The 26211-nt window shown below is 45.1% G+C and overlaps 2 protein-coding genes across 2 annotated transcripts in view; one reads left to right on the top strand and one right to left on the bottom strand.

Annotated features, from left to right (window-relative positions):
* Window positions 1-17577, top strand: part of TMEM8B (transmembrane protein 8B) — a 72571-nt gene extending 54994 nt beyond the window's left edge. The window contains exons 10-15 of the mRNA XM_044678217.1: window positions 2-125; window positions 6139-6281; window positions 6873-7051; window positions 11054-11200; window positions 12164-12280; window positions 17242-17577. Coding sequence (XP_044534152.1) covers window positions 2-125; window positions 6139-6281; window positions 6873-7051; window positions 11054-11200; window positions 12164-12280; window positions 17242-17577 — 1046 coding nt within the window. The remainder of the gene's footprint in view (window position 1; window positions 126-6138; window positions 6282-6872; window positions 7052-11053; window positions 11201-12163; window positions 12281-17241) is intronic.
* Window positions 17578-23090: 5513 nt separating this feature from the next.
* GGT6 (gamma-glutamyltransferase 6) lies at window positions 23091-25986 on the bottom strand. The gene is made up of 4 exons (XM_044657293.1): window positions 25835-25986; window positions 24921-25153; window positions 24704-24817; window positions 23091-24205 (listed from the first exon to the last, which is right to left on the bottom strand). Exons 1-4 carry the CDS (start codon window positions 25984-25986, stop codon window positions 23091-23093), a joined length of 1614 nt encoding a protein of 537 aa, XP_044513228.1.
* Between the last annotated feature and the right edge of the window lie 225 nt (window positions 25987-26211).

Below are 26211 nucleotides of genomic sequence, written 5' to 3' on the forward strand. Positions count from 1 at the left end.
GAGTCCCTGGCTGGCTTCATTCTCTCTGTCAATGCTGCCTCTAAAGTCTCCAGACTTCGGATCCCTTTCCCCCAAACAGGAACCTGGTACCTGACTCTCCGATCATTGTGTGGAACAGGCCCATGGTAAGAGCAAGGGAGTGGGAAATTTGGGAGGTCTGAGGGGACCTTCAGGGTTGGAAAAGTCACAGTGAAGAGGGTGGTCATGATGAAGGAGAAGGATGGGCTGGAAGGAGCTATAGCGAGAGGGGCCCCCTTCTCTGTGTAACCAAAGCCCTTGAGGACACATGCCTTTGCTGGGTTTGAGCCCCATTCTGTCCTGAGGGCCCAAATACTTAGTCTGTCTGCTTCTTTCAGTCTGGTGCCAAATAATTTTCCAACTGGACTTCTTCCCCTTCTAGGGCTATTGCAGAAGAGGGAAGCTTTTACTACCTTTCCCAAAGCAAGCACAAGGCCCTTGTGAGACTGTCTAAAGGTTTCACCATTAGGAAGGAACTAAGGAGAAACATGGTGGTGAGGGGTGGGAATGGGCCGTCATCCATAAAGGGAGCTAGTTCTCATCTCCCTTCCTTCCTCTCCATGCTTTCCCTCATCCCCCTTCCTCATTCTTGCTTTGAGAGCTGCCTTGCCTGCCTCTATCCCTTTTTTATTTCTGGGACCAGCGTTCCAGGATTCAGCCAGTCATGAGGCCCCATCTCCACCTTCTTTCTCACTGTTGGGAGAAACAATGGTGGAAAAACGGGCATCGTGGGACGAGGCACTGAAGTGAGATGTTTCTATCTCACGGTAAACAGCAGATGCTGCGTCTCCCTCTCAGCGTTTCCATGCTTTACCTAGGAAAGCTATCTTGGGTCATTCCCTGAAGATAACTCCCTCCTGCTTTAAAAAGGAAGTCATGCCAATGTTTATTTTTAAACTTGCTTTTGCAACGCAGCAGCAGGGGAAAGTTTTTAACACCTTCAAGAGAGGGCATCTGTGACTGCGTAGGAGAGTCCTGAGCATGCTCAATATGGGTCTCCCCCATGCTGAGCTCCTGGAACCACCACACCCAAGGCTGTGGCTTGGAGGCAGAACTCTCTATGGGGTTCAAAAGGGCTGGTTGTTCAAGGACAATAAAGCTTGGGCCATTGGATCTCTTTAAGCCTCCATTCTCCATCTCTACAGAGCTAATAGCCCCCAACATAAAGGAGACTTTTTACTGTGATTGCCCAGACAAGCTCTAATTTTATGATAATGGCAGGGCTTTCCTTTTGAACCCTGGCCAGCCCTGGCTAATCTGAGAGGCAATTTCCTACGAAGAAAAGTTAATAGTTCTTTTTCTCCATCTTCTCATATTCTGCTTTGATGTTTTCCTCCTGCCCTCCATCCCTGTACTGAGATGCTGAGTAGCCCTAAAGACTGTTTCTTACATATCAGGAACAACAAGAATGTGGTTTTCTGACAAGCTGGCTGACATGGGGTCACCATTATTTGGGGGTGGCATTCTCTAGTGGAGTAGAGGGGTGAATTTTATATCCTGCGCCCTAAAGGGTGTCCTAGTACTCAGGGTTTCAGGATTTTTTTGGTGACTTTTTCTTAGCTAAAGAATCAGTAAAGGGAAAGACCTAGGGATGAAACTAGGACCTTCTTCGAGATTTTATTGGTATGGAAAAATTCTAGCGAGAAAGCTCCTTCTTTTATTATCGTTGAGGCATTTTTCAGTCATGTGTGACTCTTCCTGACTCCATTTGGAGTTTTCTTGTCAACCACTGGAATGGTTTGCCATTTCCTTTTCCAGTTCATTTTACAGCTGAAGAAAATGAGGTAAGCAGGGTTAAGTGTGCCCAGGGTCACCCAGCTAGTAAGTGTTGGAGAGGTCAAATTTGAACTCAGGTCTTCCTGATTCTAGTCGTGGCACACTGTGTTACCTAGCTGCTCCCAAACTCCCTCTACCAGTGCAGACTGGCACGTGCTCTTCAACCTATAGATTTAGAGAATTGTCTGAGGCACTCAGAGATGTGACTTGACTAGAATCCTACAGCCAGGATGGATCTGAAGTGACACTGGCAGCCATTTCTTTCTGACTCCACTTAATCTCTCATGAACTGGGATAAAGGTCAATGCTAATGAATAGTGAGCCTGGGAACAGACATGTGGTACAAAGGAAAGAGCACTGGCTTTGGGGGCAGGTAGGTGGCTCAGTGAATTGAGAGCAGACCCAGAGATGGGGGTCCTAGGTTCAAATCTGACCTCAGACACTTCCTACCTGTGTGACCCTAGCCAAGTCACTTAACCTTTATTGCATAGCCCTCACCCTTCTTCTGCCTTAGAACCAACACTCAGTAAGGCAAGGATTTTAAAAAAGGAAAGAAAGAGCACTGGTTTTGGAATCAGAAGATATGGGTTCAAATCCTGCCTCTGTTATTTACTTAGCTGTTATTTACTTTTGGCAGAAGGCTCTGTAAAATGAAGGGGTTAGACTAGATGACCTTTAAGGTCACTTCCATCTTTTGAAGGTTGGTTCTACACCTGCCTCTTCTTTGAGATTTCCTGCTCCTCTACTTTTGAACGTCTTTAGCTAAATCACAAAGGGGCACTGTTTTATTTTTTTAACTCCTTACACTAGAGGCCAAATATTCTACCTTGTGCTAAATCCAAAAGAACATTTGTTGAATTTCACAGACCAGCTTTCTGATCCACTTGGAGGGCCCTTTCTAGGTACTGAAGGTGGAATTCTACACCTGGACTATATCCATAAATGACAGCTGTGTCATCTCTGTATGGCAAGAGGTTCCATCTCATTGACCAGCCACTGGAACGGTTCTTCTCAACCCAAAGACAACAAATTAATTTCATATATCTATAAGGATCGGCAAGACTGCTTTCACTCTGGCTTCTGGGCTTACCTCTACTTGCCAATATCCCTTTCCAAAGTCTGTCAGAGAAATTTCCTTGCACTCTCCCAATATTTCTGTCGATGATCAGTTTTGTAAGCATGTGATTAGGTGCTAGGTTTGACAAAAGTGTTCATTTTTCTCTAATCAACTTAGGGAATCTCCATGTCCCATCCTTCCTTGCTGACTACAACTGGTAAAGCCAGTTGAAGGGCATCTGGCTGGGGAAATGACTCCTAATTATAGCTTCTCAACCCCTTTCCTCTTTTGTTTACTATGCATTACAATGCACCTGTGATGGAGAGTCACAGATGTTGGGATAGGGTGGCTTCCCTTTTCCCTGTAGAAGATTAAATCTGTTTTCCTTGGCTTTCCTTAAAAACAACAAGAAGAAGTGGGTTTGATCAACTAACCACTTTTCTTTATCTGCAGGCTCCCACCCACCCAGCCTGCTGAATTTGGTGCAGGGAATTTTCTTCCTTATACTCTGAAATCATGTTGAATCCCATCCCCTTCTTGTCAAGGATGCTATCAAGACAGAAATTTCTTCTTCTTGACCCGAAGGTAACAGTAGATCATCAATAAACTTTCCAACTTTTCTTCAACTGTGGGGCTATTGTCTACACAGTTTTTAGGGTATTCCTGAGTGTCAGTTAGAACTAGACCTTCCCTTTGAAAGTAGGGCTTCATAATATCAACATGAACACCCTTCTAAATTCCTTTATCAGATGGTTTGAGAGGGATCAAAGGTCCACAGGCTTTCTTAGTGTGGTTCTTTGGATGAGATGCTCCCTCTTTCCCGGTATGAGATTTCTCCCAAGACAATGTGGTAGTACAAAAAGAATATAGGAATTAGAGCTAAGGGTTCAATGACCAGTTCTGAAAAGTATTAGCTGTGTGACTGTGGGAAAGTCATTGAACCTTTTAATTTTAGTTTCCTCTTCTGTGAAATGGAGACCATAATACTTGGACTACTTACCTCAAGGGTTTTTTTTTGTGAAAAGTGCTTTGCAAACTTTCAAGGGCTATACAAAAATTGACTTGCTATTCTTCTTCTATTTCTTGCTTTACTATAAGTCATTCTTTAGCGGTAAGAGTTTATTGCACCTGGACCCTTGGCTAGAACATCATTCTTTCCATGTAACAGTGGTTTCCAGTGCCTGAGCAGGTACCATAGTGCCATAGGTGATGGATACTAGGGAGCATAGTTGTACTGGTGAGCTGTTGTTGGTTTATTGCTTACCTTAACACCTTTGCTTTTTGAGGGCCTCATGAGAGTGTTAAACAGCAATAGACAATTCTTGGCCCAAGACCAGTTCCTATGCTCCTGAACTTGGCCCACTTCCTCTTCTGATTCACTCTCAACACCCTTCCACTCAGTTTCCTATTTATCTCCCATGTGGAGAGGGACCCAGTTTTCCACATCTTTCCATTTTTTTTTTAAAAACTGTCTCTGAAATCAATCTAACGCTCTTAAGCCTTCTTACTGTTTCTCCTTTTCCTCTCATCCTCCTCAACAAGGACAAGAAGACAGATAAGAATTTTAAATGGCAAACAAAAGGAAGAGGTATAACGTTAATTCATTTCCTAAGGTTTATAGGACTGGGTGGTCCTGTTATTCAGTGAAATAGAAGTGATGGTTTGAAGTTTGAAGCCCTCTTCTCTGATTCAGCTCTTGTGTTTTGCCTCTGGAGTCAGCCTCACCTAAATCCTGTTTGAGTTGGTGCTGGCCCAAGTTAATCAAGCTCTTTGCCTAAGGATTGGAGCGGATGCTAGCTCTCCGGTAGGATTCTCACCTCTTCCTGGAGGTCTCTTTGGCTTGGCCCCTAGAGGAGGAAGGCTCTTTTCTATTTGGCCCTAAATCTTCCTCTCCTGGGCTTCATGCCATCTAGTCCAATTAGTCACCTCCTTCCCCCTTCCTGGAAGACTCATTGGCTCCAGGCCTTTGGAATTCCGACCTTTACTCTAAAACACTTCTCTTACTTTGTTGTCAATTCAACAAACATTTATCAAGATGCCACCAAGGGCCATCATATGGGCACTGTGATAGGTGATGGGGATACAAAGGAAAAAAACTGAGATCATCTCTACTATCAAGGAGGTTTATATTCAACTATATTCTTTGTCCTGTTCAGTTTTCTTGAAGCATATTCTCCAACTGGTTGTTAAGGTTCTACCTTTGGCTTCTTTATCTATGATGCTAGCCTCACATCTGGGCTGGCTTCTCCGTCAATCTTGTCTTTTCCACTGGGAGTCTGGCCCTGTCATCTCTAGAGTTCATTGGATGACTTTAGCTGGCTCTAGCATCCAGAAGCGGATTGCCATCTCTCTTCCTTTTTTCAAAGCCCATGCCTCTTGCTGTGCCTCCCACCAAGTTCCTGTTTCCTGTTTAAAGAACATTCTTAATTCTTATTTAATTTGCAGAGTAGAGAAAGGGTCAGAGGTGTCCTTTGGAAGGGAGGGTTAATTGGACGCCCAGGAGTGCTCAGGATGGTCATGATCAGTGGGTCCGTTGTGCTATTCAGTTTGAAGGAAGCAGATATGCTCATATTGACAACCAGGATATTTAGGATGATGGTGGATCTAGTAAAGGATTCAGAGGACCAGAAAAATAAACCATTACACCATGGACTCTGGGTAATAGTCATATTAATGGTTGGGAATATCTGGCCTGAGGGTGAGTATGCCTAGGACAAGGGTCACTGGTGCTCAGGGTAATAGTCACATATTGTGTGTCCAGTGGGCTAGTTACACAACAACAGCATCACAACATCGAAGAACTGCAAGGGAATTCAGAGGTCATCTAGTCAAAGTTGTGTCTGAATAAGAATCTTCCCTACAACACATCCCCAAAGTAGCCATTTGGTATTTCTTTAGAGACCTCCAGTGAGGGCAAACCCTCTCCCCCCGCCCCCCACCCAAGCAGTCCATTTCTCCTCTTGGATAGATGTAATTATTAAGAATCTTTTCCTTAAGTCAAATCCAAATTTGCTTCTTTGCTGCTCCTGCCCACTGCTCCTAATTCTGATATTGGGGGTCAAGCAAAACCATTTAGTTCCTTTGTTCTTTGCTATCCTTTCAAATAGTCAAGTGCTTTAGGGGAGGCCAGAGGTGACCAAGTATGATGGATAGTGTATGCAGGGTGTCAGGCTGACATATCCAGAGTGAGGGTCAGTTTGCCCAGAGTAATGGCTCGATATCTAGCCGGTGTGACAGGATGGGGCAAGGATCAGAATTGCCCAGAATGAATAATAGTGTGTCTGCAGGTTCGAACGCTGTAAGAACATCACTGCTGAGGTCCGTCTCCGGACCTTTCTGTCCCCATGCATTGATGACTGTGGTCCATATGGTCAGTGCAAACTGCTGAGGACACATAACTACCTGTATGCAGCTTGTGAGTGCAAGGCTGGTAAGTGAGGAAATTGGGGAAAAGGGCATGGGATGGAGGGCCCAGGAAGATTTGGGGAGCCATGGGTAGGAACTAGAGAGCTTTGGGTTCAAAAGGCAGGAACTGAGGACAGGCAAGAAGCATGAGATTTAGTAAGAAGAGAATACATGGGCAAGGCCATTGGGAAGGAGGAGGGAGGGAAGACCAGATGGTCATATTAACTAAAATCATTTAGGTGTAAGTAAATGCTTTTAATTCTGAACAGGAGGGAAAAATGAAAGGTCAATGAAGGGGGCATCAAAAGAGAAGGCAGAGTATGAGAGGAAGAATAGGATTTAGAATCAAAAGCATTTCACAGATCATTTAATCCAATTCCAATTTTCAGAGAAGGCGATTGAGGTACAGAAAATTCAAGGGGCAAAAAAAAGGCAGTGCCTGAGAAGAGGCAAGGTTATAGGAATATGATCTTCTTTCTCAAACTCTAAAAGGAGAGAATGAGGGTGAAGAAATTCATATGGGAGAAGGAATTCACAAAGAGCATGAATTCTGAACCCCTATTTCTTAGTGACTCTCCCTGTACTGAGCACTGAACATGCCCCGGATCCCTCCTAGGTTGGCGTGGCTGGGGCTGCACAGATAGTGCAGATGCTCTCACTTACGGATTCCAACTTTTGTCCACACTGCTACTCTGTCTGAGCAACCTCATGTTTTTGCCACCTGTGGTTGTGGCTGTCCGAAGTCGATATGTGCTAGAGGCTGCAGTCTACACCTTTACCATGTTCTTCTCCACGGTAAGTGGTATTGGGAAATGCCTTGTTCTACACTTTCACTGTGGTCTTCAGTATGGGGCTTGGTGCTTACGTGTGAGTGTATGTGCGCTTAACAATATGTGTCCACACACAAGTGCATGTCCATGCACACACAAATATGTGTACATATATGTATTTGCATATAGGTATATATGTGCATATATATGTATATATAGAGATTATATTCAGGCAAGGATATTTATGTATATATGTATATATACAGATACACATATATTCTTGTACTCCCTCTACTATGTTTTTGTATCTCTGTGTATTTATACATACATACATATATATGTATATAAATATATATAAAATTACTATATTTTTAGCTTTAGCACAGAGGATTTGAGCTGCACCTTATCATTATCAAGATATAAGTAGTATTGAAAAAGAGAGACTGAGGCAGGGGCTGAAGGAAGGATTAGAAACAAGAAATACTGGCAGACAGAATGACTAGTAACATCCTAGTTAGAGAGTGGACTAGAGGGCTACTTAAGTATAGATAAGAGTTGTGGGATTTCTCAGAGTAAGAGGATCTAGAACCTGGGGCAAGTATAAACCTAGGAGCCCTACCTCCATTAGTCCCTTTCTTCCACTCATTTCTTCTGATTAGAACCCCAAGCCCTTGGTCTAATTAGACTTCCTCTATGACTGTCTGATGATAATGGGCTTCTGAGATGACACAAGTATCATCTCCCCATATTAGAATATATGTTGTTTTTCCTTCACAATCTCTTATGATTGTTCACTCATGTTTTCTTTTTTGTTTCTTTTAATACCTGTGTTTATGTTTCAGAGTTTCTATGTAGCTTCTGGTCTTTTCATCAGGAATGCTTGGAATTCCCCTCTTTCATTAAAAGTTTCTATTTTTTCCTGTATAGGATTATGTTCAATTTTCCCAGATTTTCCTCAGTTTTCCTGTTTTTGGTTGTAAGCCTATATCATTTGTCTTTTGGAATATCATATTCCAAGCTCCTTACTCTTCTTTTGTGTGTGTGTGTAGGCTGCTAAATCTGTGTGATTCTGTCTACACTGCTCCATACTAGAATTCTTTCTTTCTGGCTGCTTGGATTATTTTAAAAATTTTCTATGGAGGCTCTGGATGTTGGCTACAACATTCCTAGAAATTTTCATTTTGGAATTTCTTTTAGGAAGTAATTCTTGGATTCTTTTTAGTTCCACTCTACTATTTAGTTCTAGGAGATCTGGGCAGTTCTCTTTTATGATTTCTTGAAATATGATGTTTAGTCTCTTTTTTGAGGAGATTACAGTTATGATTTTAAAGTTATCTCTCATTGATCTGCTTCCCCAGTCAATTGTTTTTGCCATGAAATACCTTGATTTTTTATTTAGTCTTTTGAATTTGCTCTCATAGTTTTCATTGTCTCATGTAGTTCATTGGCTTCTGTTTGGTTCATTCTAATTTTCAGGGTGCTTGCTCTTGGTTAAAGTTTTGTGCCTCTTGTGCCAAGTTGTTAATTACCTTTTTAAATCTTTCTTCCATAGCTCTCATTTCTTTACCATTTTCCTTCTAGTTTTCTTATGAAATTAAAAAAATCAAACTCTTTTAAACTTTTCCCTCATCTCTTCTAGTAATTCCAATTGAACTTGTCTACCCAAGCTATGCTTTTCTTTGAAGTTTTACTTGTAGGTGTTTTTGGAATCACTTTCTTCTTCTGGGTTTAAGTCTTGAGTGTCCCTGTCACCACAATAACTTTGAATGGTAGGATTATTTTTTTTTAAACCCTTGTACTTCGGTGTATTGTCTCATAGGTGGAAGATTGGTAAGGGTGGGCAATGGGGGTCAAGTGACTTGCCCAGGGTCACACAGCTGGGAAGTGGCTGAGGCCGGGTTTGAACCTAGGACCTCCTGTCTCTAGGACTGACTCTCACTCCACTGAGCTACCCAGCTGCCCCTGGTAGGATTACTTTTAAAAATTTTCTCATTTTCTAGCATATTTCCTGACTTTGGACTTTATATAAGGGCAGGACTTTGCACACTTTTGGAGGAAATATCCAGACTAGTTTTCTTGCTACTTTCCTGGGGTAGTGAGTCTTATATAGGATTTCTGGGACAGGTTGGGCTGGGGACTTGAAAGCTTTCAGTGCTCCCAAAGTGGTTAGATCCAGAAGAGAGTCTGATCATTGTCCTTCTGGTTTGTGCTCCGTGTTTGGGTGTGAGGAACACATCTGTGGACTTGCTCCCTTTGGAGTTCTATCTACTACCTACTATCTTTCATACTAGCTACTATCAGGTAACTAGAAAACTCTGCAAGTTGAGTGGCATTCTTGCCCTGGTTATTCCATCGTTGACTTCAAATTGGACTAGAGGTTGTAACTGAGACTCCATTCTTCTTTTGTGGTCAGCACAAAGCTGTGGCTTGTTTCTGAATTTACTCCTATGCAGCCCAGGGTTCTCAATCACTTCTCACACTGGAATGTCACCCTAGGCTCAAGTCTCCTCCTCAGTCTATCCTGGATCTGTGACTCAGAACTGAGTAGTGAGCTACAGGTCTGCCAACTAACACCTATTCCTATCCTCTATACTAGTCTAGGACTCTTTTGATGGATTAGAGACTTATTGAACCACTTGGCTCAAAGAGTAGTCATTGATGGTTCAATGTCGACTTCAGTGGAGGGCGTGAGGGATTTTTTTCTTAGCCCCATTTTGTTTGACGTTATGATTATGATTATTAATCATTATTATTATCAATGACTTGGATAAGGACATACAGTAGTTATTTTCCTTATCAAATTTGCAGATGATGAAAAGCAAGAAAGGCTAACTAAAGAACTGGATAACAGAGTCAGAATTAAAACAGATCTCTACAGACTGGAACATTGGGATAAATCTAGTAAGATAAAATTTAAAAGGGGTAAATATAAATATAAAATCTTTCACTTGGAATTCAAAATGAATCTTCCCAAATATAAGAAGGAGAGGAAGCACAGCTAGATAGTGGCACATCTGAAGAAGATCAGGGAGGTATAAGTAGATTGTACTTTCAGTACAATTTCAGTACAAATAATTTCAGCATGGCCTGATATGGCAGATAAAGGAGCTATGGGGATCTTTAGCTGTATTAAGAGGCATAATGTCCAGAAATTAGTTTCTCAGCGTATTCTGCCCAGGACAGATTATATCTGTTGTGTTGTATTCAGTTCTGAGTGTCACATTTGCAGAAGGAAATTGATAATTTGGAGAGCATAACACCTCTTATATCTCCCCCAGTCTATCATGTCTGTGATTTAGGGCATAAGCATCAAATGCACTGGCATATGCCTCTTGTAACACTACTGAATGCAGCTCAAACCATATCAAATATTTAATGGGAATTAATGGGAAATATTTAACAAAATAAATAGGGGCATCGAGGCGGCACAGTGGCTAGAGTGCCAGGCTTGGAGTTGGGAGGACCTGGGTTCAAATCTGGCCTCAGGTACTTCCTAGCTATGTGACCCTGGGCAAGTCACTTAATCCTAATTGCTAAGCCCTTCCCGTTCTTCTGCCTTAGTTACTAAGATAGAAAGTAAGGATTAAAAAAACAACAGCATATGTTTGCTCTTCTACCTTGTAACTGATATTCGGTATCAGTTCTAAGACAGATGATAAGTGTTTAAACAAAGTGGGGAGTCACTATGTGGCTCAGTGGATAGAGAACCAGGTCTAGAAGTGCTGGATTCAAATGTGACCTCATACACTTCCAATTGTGTGACCTTGGGCAAGTCACTTGACCCCAGTTGCCTAGCCCTTATTGCTTTGTTGCCATGGAATGATTCTTAGAATAGATTCTAAGGTAGAAATACAATTAAATATAGATAATATTATGATGCTTTTTTTCTAAGTCAGTATGAAGATCACCCATAGGGATCCTCAAGAACTATTTAGTGGTCTCCATTTCTATTGGAATTTGGCATCATTTATCTGGGATCTAGGCCTAAAATTTGTTCATATCAGTGACTTGTGACCTCTGCCTGCAGTTCTACCATGCATGTGACCAGCCAGGCATTGTGGTTTTCTGCATCATGGACTATGATGTTCTGCAGTTCTGTGACTTCCTGGGTTCCCTCATGTCTGTGTGGGTCACGGTCATCGCCATGGCCCGTCTGCAGCCGGTGGTCAAGCAGGTAAGTCTCATATAGATTCTAGGGAGGAGAGAGTCAACTCTAAGCAGAGAACTAATTCCAACCTGTCTCTGAAATCTGTTTACCATTTGTAATGGTTGATTTCTAAATGAGGATGCCCAGGACGCAGACATTATACTGATGACCAGGTCACTAGTGTGACCACAGAATTTGAACAGGTTAAGACCTGTTTCCTGCAGAGTCAGGATGCTCTCAAGCCCAGGACCTTCACACCTGGCTCTCTATTCACTGAGCCACCTTCGACAAATGGAGAGGACATGGTAGAGCTGGAGGTCTCTCAGGGCTCTGACTCTTTAAAGATGGTGGCCCTCATGGCTAAGTCAACTGTCTTCATGCCTTTCCTTGTCCCTCATTCCTCTGCTCTCCTTCCTCTCCTTCCTCTCCACTTAAAAGTGCCATCCCCATCTAGGCGGCTAGCTGGAATGGTGGACTTGGAGTCAGTAAGATCCACCTGAGTACAAGTCCAGCTTCAGACACTTACTAGCTATGTGGCTCTGGTAAATTAGTCAACGAACTTCTTTTTGCCTCTGTTTTCTCATTTATGAAATGGGATTAACAATAGTACCTATTTCCCAGGATTGTTGTGAGAATAAGATGAGATAATATTTGTAAGGTGCTTTGTAAATATTAGAGTGATATATAATGCAGCTATCATTATTGTTATCACCTCTACATTGCTCCTTAAATATTGCTCTTATTCCTTTGTCTAGTTTCCCATTCCTCTCTCTTCATCCCAAGCCTCCGACCCTGACCTCAGTAGTCTTTTCCTTTCTTGGTCTTTATTTCTATCTGTTCCTATTCCCAGTTCCCCTCTGTTCCTCGGGCTTTTAGCCCTCACCCTCAGCACACATCCAACCTTACTTCCAGGGTCTCTCTTTCTCTCAGGGATCTAAACCTTCCTAACCCTCTGACTCCAACTTTACCTTTATTCCTTCTTCCTCTCAGGTTCTGTACCTGCTCGGGGCCATGCTACTGTCTATGGCTCTGCAGCTTGACCGACATGGCCTCTGGAATCTTCTTGGACCCAGCCTCTTTGCCCTTGGGATCCTGGCTACAGCATGGGTAAGGAGGCCAAAGGGGAAGGGTCATCCTGGGCTGGTGAAGGTCAGCCACATCATGAGTAAGGCAAGTCAGGGAGTGGAGAAGCTGTGGTTATGTCATGGGCGAGGGTAGGGTAAGGGGAGGGGAAGGTGGTCCACAGTATCTTCTGAATAAAAGGACCATTCTATAACAATTCTTCCCCTTTTAAGTGATGCTATGTTACCACAGATGTGGGGTTATAGATTTTACTTTTTTGGGATCCTTTCTATATGGGATCTTATGTCCATGTCCTTACCCTATATCTGTACCTACCCTAACTCCATGTTTTTATGTTCATCCTTATCTGTGTTCTTATCTTTATCCCATCTCTACTTTTCCATTTCATGTCTCTATTCATGTCCATTCCCCAAATCTTCTCCATATTTTATTCATGGCTCCAACCTCTGTCCATAACTTGGCCTTGTTATCCATGTCAATATTACCAGGTTCCACTGCCTGTGTGTCTTCAGGCTCTGTAGCCCAACAGACTTGTTACAGTGGCTCTGAGAAACTTATTTTCAGGGTCAGGAACAGCTTAATCTCCTTACTTTCTTCTTGTAATCCCTGGATAACTTTGCCTTGCCATGAGCCTTCCTCTCTCCAAGAGGAGCTCCCAGATCTGGTCTCTCCTTTCCCCACTGCCCCTAAAGCAAACACGATCCTCTTAAATTTTCTCAGCATTTGTATTGATGGTAACTGCAAAGGAATTGAAACAAGACAAGCAGAGGGGGTAAAGTATTTTAAAGGATCCAAAGTCACAGTACAGTACAGTCTTTTAAGGTAAGTGATCCTTGCTCTTGGATGGATCACAAAGATCATTTGTCTTTGTTTTATTCTATCCTGGCTCCTATTCTATTCTTATTTTGGTCAATCTCTTAATCTCTGGGGCTGGATTCTCTTGAGCAGGAATTAGTTCTCCTAAGGCTCCTCATTAGCACTGGAAATCCTGACTTTGAGGGGCCTAAACCCTAATTTTCTTTTTGTTCTGCAAGAAGAGCTTGTCTGCTTCTCTTATTTTTGGTGACTTCTAGAATATTTTACTAGTAGTAGTTCTAGTAGATCACAGGGCAAACCAGGTACCAATACTTTATTTTATAGAGATATTGGGAATGGAATTGCATAATTGCTAGACACCTTTACCACTCAATAATTCTTCTCCTCCTCCTCCTTCTTCTTCTTCCTCTTCTTCTTTCTCCTTCCTCTTCCTCTTCTTCTTCTTCCTTTTCTTCTTTCTCCTTCCTTTTCCTCTGTCCTCCTATTTCTTCTTTTCCTGTTTTTTCCTCATCCTTTTTCCTCATCCTAATTCACAAGCAATTTTATACACCTCTTTTTTATATCAATGAACAGACAGTTCTATATTTACACTTGAATTGAATTTCTTTTGTTTTATCTGCATACCCAAAAGTTGAAATTGTAATTGTGATTTTGGATAAGGAAGAAGTCATAATAGATACCAAAAGAGACAAATAGAATCTATAGTCTATTTACAGGATCCATAGAAAAAGAAGCCTACTTCAGAAGGCTGGGTGAAGAACACTCTTTTTGGTTTGATTTTAAATGAGATTTTGTTAATTCAGTTAGCAAAAATTTGCCTTCTCTCCCTCCTTCCCTCAGAGGAATGCACTTTGTAAACACTGAAGTCCTAGATAAATATGAGTTATGAATATGATGATTAATTCAAGTGTTTAATCAGAGCACATTGAGTGATTTCTGCTTGCTACATTCATTATCTTGAACTGATCAGATGGATGAAACCTTCACCTGGTTCATCTTGACCTAAAAGATCTATTTTCTATTTCCTGTCTCATCTGACTCCTTGGTTCTCAGACCCTTGGCTTACTCTTGTTTCCCTCACCGATTCCTGCTACCTCCTTGCCTTTGTCCTGACTTCTTGGGCCTTTGGCTTGTACCTGACTAAGTCATTGGATCTTAACTAATGTTCCCTGTAAAGTCACTACAACCTTGATATGGTTGAAGCTCCAGTGGATCTTCCATAATTTAACCTTAATTATTCTTAAGAATCAAAATGATAACCTATGTCTCTATTTCTGGTTTTCCCCAATAACTTTACTTGATATTTCACACATGAGGAAACTCATGCTCAGTGTTTGTGATTTCCTGAAGCACTACGGCAAGTAAACATTTTTATACCCAAAATAGATGTCCTGGCCAACAAATTGCAGAGTAGGGAGAACCTTCAGAGACTCATCCTCCATGAAGCCCCAGTTCTTTATTACTTCATCAGAAGAAGTAAGGAAAGAAGGAAAGGGTGTGGTTTCTTCCAGTTGTATAAGCAGGAAAGTCTTTGGGGATTGCTTTCAGGGGTAATTCTCTTGAACATTTATTTTACTTCCTATTCATGTCTCCTCTGGGTCTCATATAGTGATTCCTCAAATTCTTTTTGGAACCCTGCATTTTTTAACTCATCCCATTTATTGTCTCCCATTGCTTGCTCTCCAGGATTGTTATGTTTTCCTCGAGGCTCCACATTCACTTAAAGCAAAATTGTGACACAGCTCACTTACACTCAGTTCCTTCTTCAGATGAAGGTCCCCAGGAGAGAGTAGAATCACCATTTTTTGCTTTTGTTGATTGATTCAGAATTCTTTGTAGTTCAAGTCCTATTTTTTTATAACCCTTACTTTCTGTTTTAGAATCAATACCAGGTATTAGTTCCAAAGGTAGAAGAGCAGTAAGGACTAGGCAATGGAGGTTAAGTGACTTGCTAGAAAGGTCACACAGCTAGAAAGTGTCTGAAACCAGATTTGAACTCTTCCATCTCTAGGCATGGTGTCAACCCACTTAGCCACCTAGCTGGCCCTGTATTTGCGTCCTGTTAAGATGATTGCAACTGACTTCCAGCAATATTTGTCAGCTCAAAAGGCAGCTCCAGCACAGAAAGTTTTCCTTTTTCAAATGTGAAATCAGAATATCTCCCCCCCCCCCCCCGCCCCCCTGTGAGATATACACCAATCCAATCCTTCCTACAAATTGTTCTGCTGTACCTCATTGTTCAGGACAACTTTTCTGGTTTTAGTACTCAGATTGAGTTCTTTACTATCTTTTGGGATAGGCACCCCTGCCACCCCAAGTGATGAAATAGGGGACCTCTTGGGCAGCCTAAAGATAGGTGGCTCCTCTAGCCAGGGCCCAAAAGCCATTTATCTCAGGTGACTTTTGCTCCCTCCACAATAAGAATCCAGCAGGAGACAGATTTCTCTTCCAAATTTCACACCCTTGGGATCAGGACCTTTCCTCTTTGGTATTCTTGCTCTTCTACCATTAAGATTCTACCAGGAGGGGGCAGTTAGGAGGCCCAGTGGATAGAGAGCCAGGCCTGGCGACAGGAGTTCCTGGCTTCAAATCTGTCCTCAGACACTTTCTAGCAGTGTGACCTTGGGCAAGTCACTTAACCCCAATTACCTAGCCCTTAACACCCTTTTGCCTTGGAACTGATCCTTAGTATCAATTCTAAGACAGAAGGTAAGGATTTAAGCAAAAATAAAAAAGTTTCCACCAGGAGGCCATTCAAATGCTCATGCAATCTCTGCTCTAGTATCTGAATCCTGGGTACCTGGTTCTGCCACTTACAACCTGAGTGACTTTCAATTACTTTCTCTGTACCTCATTTGAAAATTGAGCAGAATGGATTAGATAGCCCTAGAGGTTGTCACTTCTAGCTCTAAACATTATGATCCTTAGCTATATATATCCAATCTTATGTTAGATTTCTACAGGTTCAAAAATATCTTTTCTTCACTATCTTCCCCCCCCCCCCCCACATTACACATCATCCTTTTAGCCTCTACACTTCTGTGTTTCACCCCTCCCAGTCTCTCATATCCCCACCTTCTACCTTTCTCTAGATCATGGCCTAAGGGCCATGAACTTGTTTTTAAAAAATATTTGGATTATTGTATTTCAGTATAATTTTTGTTGTTTAGTCATTTTTCAGTGACCCCATTTTGGAGTTTCTCCAGCTCCTTTTCAGATGAGGAAACTGAGGCAAGTAGGGTTAGGTGACTTGACCAGGGTCATACAGCCAGTAAGTGTCTGAGGCCAGATTTGAACTCAGAAAGATGAATCTTCCTGATTCCCAGCCCAGTATTTCATCCACTGAGCCATCTAGCTGCCTCTCAGTATAATTAGTTTCCTCTATGACTGTATTTTATTTTATGCACGTAAAGACATTATTTTCAGGAGTCCACAGACTTCACTAGATTCTGCCCCCAAATCCATGACACCCAAAAGTTCAAGAACCTCTTCTCTAGAAGATATGCATGTCCATGTAGAAACCGTTCCTTTAGCCTTGACTGGCTTCCCACCATTTGTGTGAGGCCAGCCACAGTGCTCTCTGCAGACCCCGCTGCCCATTTCCCAGTTCACCATCGCCTCCTCCTAGGAATAAAGATTTAGAGCCGGACGGATCTTACACGTGATCAAGTCCAACCCCCTTTAATTTAAAGATGAGGAAATCAGGATACAGAGATGTTAAGCGATCTCTTCGGGGTCACAAAACGCGTGTCGGAGGCAGGATTTGAACCGAGGTCTTCCTGACTCCTGGTTTATTCCTTTCTGCAGTGTATTGCTTCATTTCCTCTGTGCCTTTGTCTCTTCTCCGTCCATGCCCTCCCCTAAGGCTGTCTGGAGTATCCACAGGAGCCGTGCCCTACCCTAGCCCCAGTCCCCGACCCCTTTCCCCGCCGATTACGGCTTAGGTGTCCCCCAATCTGTGCCTTCTAGATCTTGCCCTTCCCATTCTGCTCTCTCTTCCGGACCTCCTGCTCCTTGCCGACGTCCTCCGACTCGGCACGATGTCCATCCCCGTCGTCCCGCCCTCTCTCTCCTGGGCCACCAGCAGCCATGGGCAGCCCCACCTCGTGCCGTCTCCCCGCGCCCCTCCCCCTCCTCACGCTTCCTGACTCCCGACTCTCTTCCCCTAGACGGTGCGGAGCGTCCGCCGCAGACACTGTTACCCACCCACGTGGCGTCGCTGGCTGTTCTACCTGTGCCCGGGCAGCCTCATTGCCGGCAGCGCGGTTCTACTCTATGCCTTTGTGGAGACGAGGGACAATTACTTCTACATCCATAGCATCTGGCACATGCTCATTGCGGGCAGTGTGGGCTTCCTCCTGCCCCCGAGGGCCAAATCTGATGGCAAAGTGCCGCCCCTGACCAGGCCCCGGGGATGTGGCTACCAGCTGTGCATCAATGAGCAGGAGGAGTTGGGCTTGGTGGGCTCCGGGGGCACCTCCATCAACAGCATTTGTGCCAGTTGATGACCCATCCCCAGGCGTAAAATCCTTCCTGGGGACGTTCGGTTCACTGTGGAACACTCAACTTTTCTTTGGGGACCTGGAGCCTTTCTTGAGACTATGGAGCCCATCCTAACTTGGGGACACATGGCTTTGGGGCACAGAACTCTCCTGGGGACATGGAGTTTATCCTTGGGGCACTGGACTCACCTTGGGGGTACCCATTCTTCCCTATGGATGTGGTGCCCAGAGACCCCAGAACAACTGCGGCTGGCTGTCTAAGGCTTCCTCCAGGATTCCTGACTCAGTTGCATAGTGTCTCACCCTTTGAGTGGATATGAAATATATATGGCGTGGGGGAAGATTTGAGGTGGAGCGGGCTAGACCTGGAGTGGGCTGTGGTGTGTTGCCAATGAAATGTGTGCCAGCTCTTCCTTTAGCCATAGTGTTTTTGGAGAGGCAGTGATAGACCAAGGATGGGGATCAGAAAATAGAATGTGGATTAAGAGTCAGAGTTCAAGGGGCACCTTTGCTTCCTTGGACCTGCCAAATGTTCTTTGAAGACAGGCTCCAGTGGCTAAAAAGGCCCACCACAAATACTAGGCATCCCAGCAGGAAGACAAAGCAAAGGAAGCTCCTCCTCACCCCCCCCCCCCTACACTCAGTAGACCAATAACCATGTGCACTCCTGGTTACTGGCTCTCCGGCATATTGGAGATGGTGTCCACTAATGGATGGGTACAAAAATGGTGGGATAGGGATGAGTGAGTGGCCACATGATTGCTCTTGGTTGGGAAGAGTTTATAAAATCCCCAAAGGTGTGGAGATGGAGAGAAATGGAACTTATAATTCAAACTCCAGACCTTGGAATAAGGCAGAGCACCTCTTTAGAATTTGAAAGAGAGGCAGGTTTAGGACAAGGAAGCTGATGCAGCATGGGCGGATAGGTAGCTCAGTGGGTAGAGCTCTGGGCCTGGACTCAGGAAGACCTGAGTTCAAATCCAGCCTCAGATACTTCCTAGCTGCGTGACCCTGGGCAAGTCACTTAACCCCAATTGCCTAGCTCTTGACACTCTTCTGTCTTAGAATTGATACTAAAACAGAAGATTAGGGTGAAAAAAAAAACAAGAAAGAAATACATAGTCAAGGCTGAAAACCTGAATTGGTTTAAGGACTGTTTGGATAAACTCTTCAATGTTACATCCTTAATGGGGCAATCAGAGGAGTTTGGAGATGCCACTCATCTGGGAAATGACATCAAAGAGAATGCCTGGCCTTCCCCAAGATTCCCCAACATTTCTCCATCAGAGACAAAATCCTGAGTGGGGACTACAGAGCAGACCCAGAGCACTGAATTGTGGCTTTGTTATTTTTTTGAAGACTTTGGTCTCTGATTCTGCTCAGCAGTGACACTGTATCACACAGGACCACATTCTTTCCAGGGTACTAGATTACACATTTACTCACTGGCACAAGCCTTGATATTTTCAGCTTCGGCTTAACTGCCAGAGCATCCTTTACTTGTAGAATCCAGGAAATTCTCACTTACCCTAATTTTCAGGTGCCCTCACTGGGAGCTACCACCAAGAGGTTCTTGGTTTCTAAAACTTGGCCCTTTTCCCTAGGATCAGAGATTCTGAGTTGAAAGTGACCTTATTTTATAGATGAGAAAACTGAGGCCTAGTGAAGTGACTTAACCAAGGGAATAAGTGAAGAAGCCAAGTTTTGAACCTTCTGCCTTCATATCCAGTATCCTCTCCATTGAACCCAACTGCCTCCTCAAGATACACACACAGTCTGAATTTTTGAAAGTCTTTACTTCTAGAAAAAATTAGAGATCATAAGAAAAAAGTGAAAATGGGGGAGATATAGATGCAGAACTTCAAAGGTAACAAATGAAAAAAATGTCTCTGGTTACGTGTTTGGATTGCTCTCACTTGTCCTCGGTCTAAATCCAGTTCTCATGGGATTCCAAATGGGACCTCTGATACTCCTTATTTGGGTTGGAGGGGTTGTCCTTGCCACCCCTTCTCTTCCAGAAGAAGGAATTTCCCCAGAATTCCCAGGCCCCAACCCACTGATAGGTGGAATCGTTGCTAAGGGTGTCAATCGTGCCTGGTTTGTATAAGAAGGGAGAGAACCTAATGAATGTCCTTGAATCTCAGAATTTCAGAATGGAAAGCGACCCCAGCAGCCTAATGGTCCAAAAATCTCCTCTCCAACATGCCCAATAAGTCCAGCCTTGGTCTGAAGATCTCCAGTGAGGGAGACCTTATGTCCTCTCTGGATGGCACTATTGGTCCATCCAACCCAAACTGGATTTTTTGAAACTTTCATCCATGGCTTGTAGTTCTGGCCTCTGTGGCCAGGCAGATCAAGTCTAGTCCCATTTTCTATGTCTTCTTGTGGTCCAACTCGAAGCTTCTTAAAGAGTCCCCTTCCCCCAAGGGATATTCTGAAATATACTGGCATGTGCCCACAGACACATTCCGGAACTTCAACTGTATGTTCAAAGACATTTTGGGACACAGGTCTAAACACCCTTAGGAGTGTGTGAACACTCCTAGCTCTAGCTGTAGGTGTATAATGGTGCTCATATACACACATGTGCACACATTCCCTGGGCACATTCAGACAGGTTCTTTGGGTCATATATATGCTCATGGATCTGGAAGTCAAAGGAGACGTAATCTAATTCACTCACTGATGAGATGCTGAAACTGAGACTTGGGGAGGTAAATGACTTGGCCACATTATAAACAGTCTAAGCTGACTCTAGGACAGATAGTCAAATGAAGGGGCAGAATCAGAGCTGGGATGAGACCCCCTTCTCTGGGAGCCCAGAAGCACACAAGAAGAGCACAGAGCCCTCATATTTAGGTCTGAGTGAGTTGGAATCCAGGGGAAGGGGAAAACTATTTTAAACTTTAACCCCAACTCCAGTGACTTATTAGGAACCGAGGTCAAGATAGCTACCACTCACATACCTCTTAGGGCAATCTGGTTCCCTTTTAAAAAAACTAAAACTAAAACAACCCTTATTTTCCCAGGCAGTTAGGTGGTCAGTGGATTGAGAGCCTGGCCTAGAGTTAGGAGGTTCTGGGTTCAACACTGGCCTCAGATACTTCCTAGCTGTGTGACCCTGGGCAAGTCACTTAAGCCCCATCACTAGTCCTTACTGATCTTCTGCTTTGGAATCAATACTAAGTATTGGAAGATGAGGGCTTAAAAAAAGAAACTCTTACCTTTTATCTTAGAATCAATACTGTGAATTTGTTCCAAGTGAGAAGTGGAGTAAGACTAGGCAATTGGGGTTAAATGACTTGTCCAGGGCCACATAGCTAGGAAGTGTCTGAGGCCAGATTTGAACCCAGGACTTTCTGTCTCTAGGCCTGGTCCTCAATCTACTGAACCACCTAGCTGTTCCCTGGTTCTCTTTTTCAGATCTCATTAGGGACAAACTTCTTTTTCTGTCTTAGTTCCATTGAAGTGACATTGGGATTATTTTCAAAAGGAACTTTTACTAAAACAAATCAAACTAAACCAAAAAATCCAAAACATAAAGCAAAGAGAACCAAAGCCTAGAAATAGATGTTGAAAGGGTTTAGAAATCGTGGATTTCTTCTCTAATGCCAAATTCCAGATGGAATTATCTACCTCAGCTTTGAAATCATAGTTCCATTTCCTTTTCTTCATTCCAATCAGGCCAGAGAAATCTCCCTCAAAGACTGTTTTTTTTTTTTTTTTGATTACAACTTCCCACTACCTGTCTTTGTCTTCTTCCCAGCAAGGTAAGGACTTGGAGTGAGCATTTCAGTCATACACACCTGATTAGGAGGGTAACAGACCCTGATGGATAGTTCATACTGATAATTCTAAGGCTGTGGAAGTATGTTGAGATACTGAAATTATCCAAATATAGGCAGTCCTAAATATAGGCCATAGCTTCTCAAAATGAAATTCTTTGAAAGGAAAAAAGGGGCCATCTAGGTAGCTCAGGGGATAGTGAGCCAGACTTAGTGACAGGGTATCCTGGGTTCAAATGTGACCTCAGACACTTCCTAGCTGTGGGACCCTGGGCAAATCTCTTAACCCCTATTGCCTAGCCCTTACCACTCTTCTGCCTTGGAACCAATACACAGTAATGATTCTAAGATAGAAGGTAAGGGTTTTTTTTTAAAATTTTTATTTTTTATTTTAAACCCTTAACTTCTGTGTATTGACTTATAGGTGGAAGATTGGTAAGGGTAGGCAATGGGGGTCAAGTGACTTGCCCAGGGTCACACAGCTGGGAAGTGTCTGAGGCCGGATTTGAACCTAGGACCTCCCATCTCTAGGCCTGGCTCTCAATCCACTGAGCTACCCAGCTGCCCCTGAGAAGGTAAGGGTTTTAAAGAAAAATAAATATAGGTATGTCGCAAGGAATAATATCATAAGCCAAAGCAAGGATTTATATAAGCCAGATCTGAGGTATAAAAGTACATCCTGTATTTAGACCAATATGGTAGCAGGTATCTGAGATTCCACTCAACAGTGATCTTCCTTCTCAACTCTTGTCCTAGCAAAGGGACTTCTCTTAGAATTAGTAAATATCAGAGTTGAAAGTTACCTTAGAAATCATCTAGTTTAAACCTCTCATTTGACAGGCAAGGTTGCTGATTCCCAGGTGTGGAAGGTGACTTGCCAGCAAAATAGAAGCAGAACCACTTCCTCTCTCCTCCCTCCCTCCTTCCTCCCCTCCTTTTCCCCCTCCTTCCTTTCCTCCATTCCCTCCTTCCCTCCTTTCCCCCTTCCCCTTTTCCCTTCTTCCTTCCTTCTTTCCTTCTTTCCTTCTTTCCTTCTTTCCTTCCTTCCTTCCTTCCTTCCTTCCTTCCTTCCTTCCTTCCTTTCTTCCTTCCTTCTTTCCTTTCTTCCTTCCTTCCTTCTTTCCACCTCAGTTTCTTATCTGCTAAATGAGCTGGGGGTAGGAAATGACAAATCACTCCAGTATCTTTGCCAAGATAACCTCAAATGGGGCCGCAAAGAGTCGAACATGACTGAAAAGAAGGAACAACAACAGGTACCAGACACTGTGTTAAGCACTTTACAAATAACTCATTTAATTCTCCCAACAACCCTGTGAGGTAGGTGCTGTTATCCTTATTTGTCTAAGGTTAGATTTGAACTCAGACCTTCCTGACTCCAGGCAAGGCTCTCTTTCTTCTGTGCCATCTAGCTGCCTCCCATAACCAGGCACCTGTAGTCCCTGTGACTTCTTCCAGGCATCTGTTCCTTCATGAATCCCAGGCCAACCATCCCATGCCCCTGGTGCTTCCCAGATCCATCTCTAGGGATTCCACATAGCCACTGTGACGTGGAAGAGAAGCAATAGGTTCCCCAGCATGCCCTGGAAGTTGGAACTTGGCCCTGGCCCTACCTAGCTCTATCGAGCTCTTAGAATGGGGCATCTGGCTTTTACCTCTGCCAGGCCATCCTGAGATCTGGAGTTACCTCCGCTTCTCAGAGGGCCCATGGAGGAGGGCGTACCTGGCTCCAGGCTAGTGCCCGTGTGAAGGGTAGTACCCGGCTGGGACCCCTGTGGCCCTGACGTGTTCAGCATGGGTGGCCACTAGGAGCAGGGGCTTGGGGTTGGGAGATCCCGGTTTAGGAGGGGTCCTCCTGCAGCTTTGAGGAGCCCCATTGGACCCAAGCTGCAGCTGGAGCTGGGGCTGAGTGACGGCCTCGGGCAGGGGCTGCTGAAGAGCCAAGTGGCTGAGCAGGATCTCAGCCAGAGCCAGGGGTGCCAAGGACCCTCCGGGAGCTGCCAGCGCTAGCACGTCGCCTTCGGGACCACAGCAGAGCAGGGCAGGGCAGGCCCAGGTGGCAGCATGGGCACCTCCCACAAAGTCACTCAGGAAGACACCCGTGGATGGTGACAGCCGTCCAGAGCCGAAGGTGCTATTGAGAGAGGAGGCCAGGAGGAGCACAGAGCCCTCATTGTCCATGGCTGCCAAGATGCTACCTATAGGGGCTGCGGGAGTGACCCTGGCATATGCATCTTGGGCAGCTGCCAGGAACTCAGGGCAGGGGTCAGAGATCAGCCCCTCTGCCTGCAGGGGTTTTTTCACGATGTTTAACAGCAGCTCACCAGCCGTAAGGCCTGGGGTGGTAAACAGCAGGCCTTGGGGCAATGCAAGCTGTAGGGCTGGCTCCAGTGTGGGCATGGTGCCCCCCGGGGGCTCTTCTAGGTTTAGGTCTTGTGCCAGAGGGCGGAGGAGAGCACCCAGAAGCTGATCCTCAGTCTCAGGAGCCTGGGCAGCTCTCTGGAGTACAGCAGCCAGGCCCAGGTTGGTAACATGGGCGCCCTGGCCCAGCACAGTCCCATTGGGGTGGCACAGTAGTGGGCAGAGACCTGTGGCCCGGCCTGCCGCATCCTGTTCTGCCAGGGCCTCTGCCAGGGCTTTGTCTATGGAGAAGCCATCTCGGGCCAGGGCAATGGTGGCAGCCAACAGTCGGGGCCAGGGCAGATGGCCTAGGCTTCGGTGTAGATGGTGGAGGGCAGGCAGAGCCCCGGGCATTCCCAGGCCAGGGGCCAGAGCCTGGGCTGGGGCTGGGGTCAGGGCTGTGGTTTGATTAGATGAACTATTATGAAACAGGGCCCAGAACACGCCACCTGGGGAGAAAGGGAGAAGGTTCGTGACTGTCTTGGGGGCTGGAAGGTGGGCTGGGAGAGCTCAGGCTTGGAGTGGAAGAGAGCACGTGTGTCCTAGGCCAAGGAGAGGAGGGTCACGCTGACCAGTACTGCCTAACTGGTGGGTCAAACGGACAAGACTCGGGCAAAGGCAGGAACCTAGTGTTGAGGGGGAGGTCAGAGAGCCAAACGGACTTCACCCTGATGGGCCAGGCTTGGTCCAGGGCATCGAAGGGGCCCTATAGCCCCAAAAGTCTAGACGGGAACCCTAGGCTTGGGTCCTGGCCATGGCACTCACTCCTTCCCCACTTGTAAAATGGGGCTAATAGTAATCTTTGCACTTCCAGAGAAAAGGGATGGGTCACGCTGCCATCATCCTGAAGAATTAGGGTGTCTTTTTTAATCTAGAAGAAGTAGGGGATGAAGGGGGGCTCGGGGTGTTATTGAAACCATTCTGGGAGATTTGGGAGTCATACGAACCTAATCCCGTTTCATGGGGATGCACTAATGCCAGGCAGAGGGCAGTTGCCACCCCTGCATCCACCACATTCCCTCCATCCAGCAGCAGGTTTCTCCCTAGGATGGAGCATGTTTCTGTGAAGGGCAAGAAGACGGGTTAATGGGGGAGTTTTTCCTCCCATGCCCCTGCTCCTCTTCCCATCTCCCCTCTTGCTCCTTCCTCTCCCATCCCACTGACCTGACCCACTGATAACTGCTCCGTGAGGATATATGCCAGGACCATGGTGGTGTCCAGATGTGTGATGATCCGGGCTCTGGATCTTAGGGGTTGCTGTTTCCTGGCCTCGGTCCGAGACCCCCCTGGCCTGCAGCTGTCTGGCAGCCAAGTAGGAGCTTAGTCCAAGCAGCAGGAGGCCCGAGAGTATCCGGGCCCAGGCCTCGTGCCTGCTTTGCCTGCTTTGGGATGAATTTCTGTGGATACAGAGAATGGGCGGGTTGAGAACCTGTCAAGGAAGCTAAGCTTGTTAGGCAGGTCCTGCAGGGGGAGAATCTTGCCAAATGGGTGGCCTTAGACGGAGAAGAGCCCTAAGTAGGGCAGGAGATCTACGCCCCCTGGGACCAACGCTGCCGTCTCTGTGGCCAGTGTTGGACTCCTAAGGGTGGCAGTCCAGGGGTGCTAATCTGCTTAGAATCTCAGACTTTTGGGCTAAACCTCCATGGAATGAAACTTGAAATTTTAGGTGTTGCCTCAATTTCCCCATTTGTAAAATGGGGCTAATAATAATCTTTGCACCACCTGCTTGCAGAGTCACTGTCAAGAAAGTACTGTAAACTTTAAAGCCATATAGGAATGAGAAATGTGATTATTATTATTTAAGTGCTTCCTGGGTAGGCTCTGGGCTCAGGAGGTCCACTCAGCTCAGTCACAAGTCCAGGCTCAGAGAAAAGGGAACTCCAAACCAACCAAGGCCCCATCCTTGGACTAATGCCATTTCTATGACCTTTATGGACTCTCCAGGGACCTCCTTCCCAGTGACTCCCACTGGCTTTCTTTTCACCTCTTGGAAAATGGGGTAGGTTACAAGGTGAGATCAATAGCCCCCACAGGACTCACTGACCTCTGCCCCTGGGCCTCAGCTCCCTTCAACTCACTCTTGTGGAGCCCTCGGGTGGCCCAAGTCTGGAAATAGCACTGCCTTCGTCTCCTCCTCTTCTTCCTCCGATCCATACTCCAGAAGAAGCAGCTTCTGATACTTCACCGATCCGGGATGTCCTGCCTGGGAGTCCATCCTTAGCTGCTCCATGACTTGGGAAGCTCACCTGCATGGGAACCAGCAGCCTCCCCCTGGGGGGATCCCCCGGAACTCTGGGAAGGGGACCGATCCTGAGTCAATGCTGGGAAAGTCAGAACAGAGGAAGGGAGGGAGAGAAGGGGTGGAGTTAGGGTGCCCAGACAGGTTGGAACTTGACCTGTGAGGAGGAGCAGCTCTGTCAGATGGAATCAGGATTTCTGGTGCCAGACTGGAGCA

This window comes from Gracilinanus agilis, chromosome 1, assembly GCF_016433145.1.
Source record: "Gracilinanus agilis isolate LMUSP501 chromosome 1, AgileGrace, whole genome shotgun sequence".
NCBI classification, from domain to species: Eukaryota; Metazoa; Chordata; class Mammalia; order Didelphimorphia; family Didelphidae; genus Gracilinanus; species Gracilinanus agilis.